This window comes from Emiliania huxleyi (assembly GCF_000372725.1).
Source record: "Emiliania huxleyi CCMP1516 unplaced genomic scaffold EMIHUscaffold_477, whole genome shotgun sequence".
In the NCBI taxonomy this organism is placed as follows: domain Eukaryota; phylum Haptophyta; order Isochrysidales; family Noelaerhabdaceae; genus Emiliania; species Emiliania huxleyi.
The window spans coordinates 1-2,311 of NW_005198415.1; the positions used below are offsets into that span (position 1 = coordinate 1).

A 2,311-nucleotide genomic window follows, 5' to 3' on the forward strand; every position below is an offset into this window, starting at 1 on the left:
ACGATCGCAAGGTCCTCGCCCGCGCGCTTGCGCGCCTGTGGGGAGGCTCGCCGGAGGCTGCGAGAAGGTTGCCAGCGTTGCGAGAAGGCTCCGGAGAGGGAAAGCAGTCTGGAGAGAAGCCGTGAAAACGCCAGTTGGTGGGCTGCGGCAGAGTGAGGGGAGGGTGCGGGGAGGGAGAGGGTGCGGGGAGGGAGAGGGTGCGGGGAGGGAGAGGGTGCGGGGAGGGAGAGGGTGCGGGGAGGGAGAGGGTGCGGGGAGGGAGAGGGTGCGGGGAGCGGAGAGGGTGCGGGGAGGGAGGAGCACCGCGTGCGGGCCGAGGTACGAGTAGACCTTTGCCTCGGCGTGCTCGCGGATGGAGCACGTGTTGAGCACAACCACCTGCGGTCGGGGGGAGGGGAGGGAGGGCCCGAGGTGACCCGAGAGGACGAGCCGACACCCGACATGACCCGACATGACCCGAGATGAGCCGAGAGGACTGACACTGCACTTCACCTGCGCCGGCGTGCCCTCCTCCGCCCGCGCAAAGCCGAGCGAGCGCAGCTGCCCCTCCATCCGCTCCGCGTCCGCCGTGTTCATCTGGCAGCCCATCGAGTCCATCGAGTACCTTGCGGACGCGTCGCGACGCGTCCCCAGGAGGCGGGTGAGCCACCCAAGGGCGGTGGAGACAGTCAGTGCGGTGAGGGGGGACGTGTCTCGGAAATGTCGCATACCGCAGCTGCGCGCCGCGCCCGCGCCCAGAGTTGCGCCTCAGCTCGCCGCTCGCCTCCGCGCCCTCGCCGCCCCCGCCGCCGCCGCCCTCGCCGCCGCCGCCCTCGCCGCCGCCGCCCTCGCCGCCGCCGCCCTCGCCGGCCGTCAGCTGCCGGAAGCTGCGCGCGTCCTCGCGCGAGGCGCGCAGCAGCCGGATCAGCGGCTGCGGAGAGAGGCCAGTGCCGGGCAGCCCCTTTGTGCGCGGGTTTGAGTCGATCATGAGGGTCTGAAAGACGTCCACCACCTGGACGACGTGCCAGCCGAGCGGCGTCTCGCCGAGGAAGGCGTCGCCCGGCTTGGTCGCCATCGCCGCCTCGCGCAAGTTTCTCGGAAAGTACTCGTCGAGGTGCTCGTCCTCGATCCCGCTCCAGCCAACCTCGCCACCCTTGTCTCGCGTCACCGCGCAGGTCGAGAGGCGGGCGAGTTCGTCGAACCGCGCGCCGCCGCCGCGCAGCTGCTCGCTCAGCGTCTCCGCCATCTCGCGCGAGTCCACGACGATGTGCCTCACGCGCACCGCCGTCACCGCGTCGCTGCGCGCCTTGTTGACCGCGCGCTTCCACTCGACGGTCTTGCCGAGGGCGAGGTCGGCGAGGGAGCGGCCTGCCGCCACGGGAAGCTCGTCGCGTCGCAGCTTGGCCCGCCCGGCCGACCCGGTCGCAGCGAGCCGCTGCAGTATCATCCGGTCTGCTGCTTCGTCGCCCGTCAATCTTACTGCCTCCTCTGCCGCCAGCCGCGGAGGAGGAGCCCGGCCGAGCCGCTCGGAATGAACGGAGTCCAGCGGCGGCGGCGCGGTGATCCAGGCGGCGGCTTGGGTGAGGTAGAGCAGCATATGTCACGTGTGTCCCCGCTGGACTGGCCCGCGGCCCGCGCACTCACCTGGAGATCGCGCAAAAACTCTGCTGCGCCGGACCGCAGCTAGCCCTGGCCCCTGCCTACAAACACCCTCCATCCGAGCCCAACACGCGACAAATAGTTACCACTCTTGCACACAGCTTTGGAGCCGGCATCGATGCCGCCCCGCCCACTCCCACCGCCCTGCCCCGCTCTATTATCGCGCGCCACATTCCTCTCTCATTCCTCCGCTCGCTGCCACCGCTGTCGCAGCAGCCTACCCCTTCCCCATGCCGTGCGCCTCCGTCAAAAGTCAATGACGGCTTGCTGCATGCTGCGGACGCGCCGCAGCACCTCGGGGCACGACGGGATGGGGTTAGGATTGGGGTTAACAATAGTGCTAGGATTTAGGGCTAGGAACGGGGTGAGGATGAGGGTGAGGGTGAGGGTGAGGGCGAGGGTGAGGGTGAGGGTGGGGGTGGGGAGTGGGGGTGAGGGTGAGGGTGAGGGTAGGGGTGAGTGTGAGGGTCACGCTGCTTCTGCGAGTGAGGCTCAGGGCGTGCGTCTTGCCGAGGCTGCTCATCGAGGTGAAGGGGCTGACGAGCGCCTAGTGCAGCGAGGCCCTGGCCCACATCGCGATCGGCGGCTGCGTCTGGACCGTACACATCCCGACACTTTAGAGAGAGACTCACACGCACCCCCGCGCACGCGCGCTCACGTCTCACGCGCACTC

The 2,311-nt window shown here is 69.7% G+C and overlaps 2 protein-coding genes across 2 annotated transcripts in view; both read right to left on the minus strand.

The window, feature by feature from the left end:
- Nucleotides 1-303: 303 nt before the first annotated feature.
- EMIHUDRAFT_245790 (hypothetical protein) lies at nucleotides 304-1,576 on the minus strand (the record flags this gene model as incomplete). The annotated part of the gene is made up of 3 exons (XM_005767860.1): nucleotides 304-378; nucleotides 493-576; nucleotides 992-1,576. Coding segments are annotated over 3 exons (744 nt in total), but the record flags the coding sequence as incomplete, so codon positions are not given.
- A 308-nt stretch (nucleotides 1,577-1,884) lies between these two features.
- The window catches only part of EMIHUDRAFT_245791 (hypothetical protein), a gene marked incomplete at both ends in the record, with an annotated part of 1,534 nt that continues 1,107 nt past the window's right edge, over nucleotides 1,885-2,311 (minus strand). Inside the window, one exon of the mRNA XM_005767861.1 lies at nucleotides 1,885-1,932. Coding sequence (XP_005767918.1) covers nucleotides 1,885-1,932 — 48 coding nt within the window. The remainder of the gene's footprint in view (nucleotides 1,933-2,311) is intronic.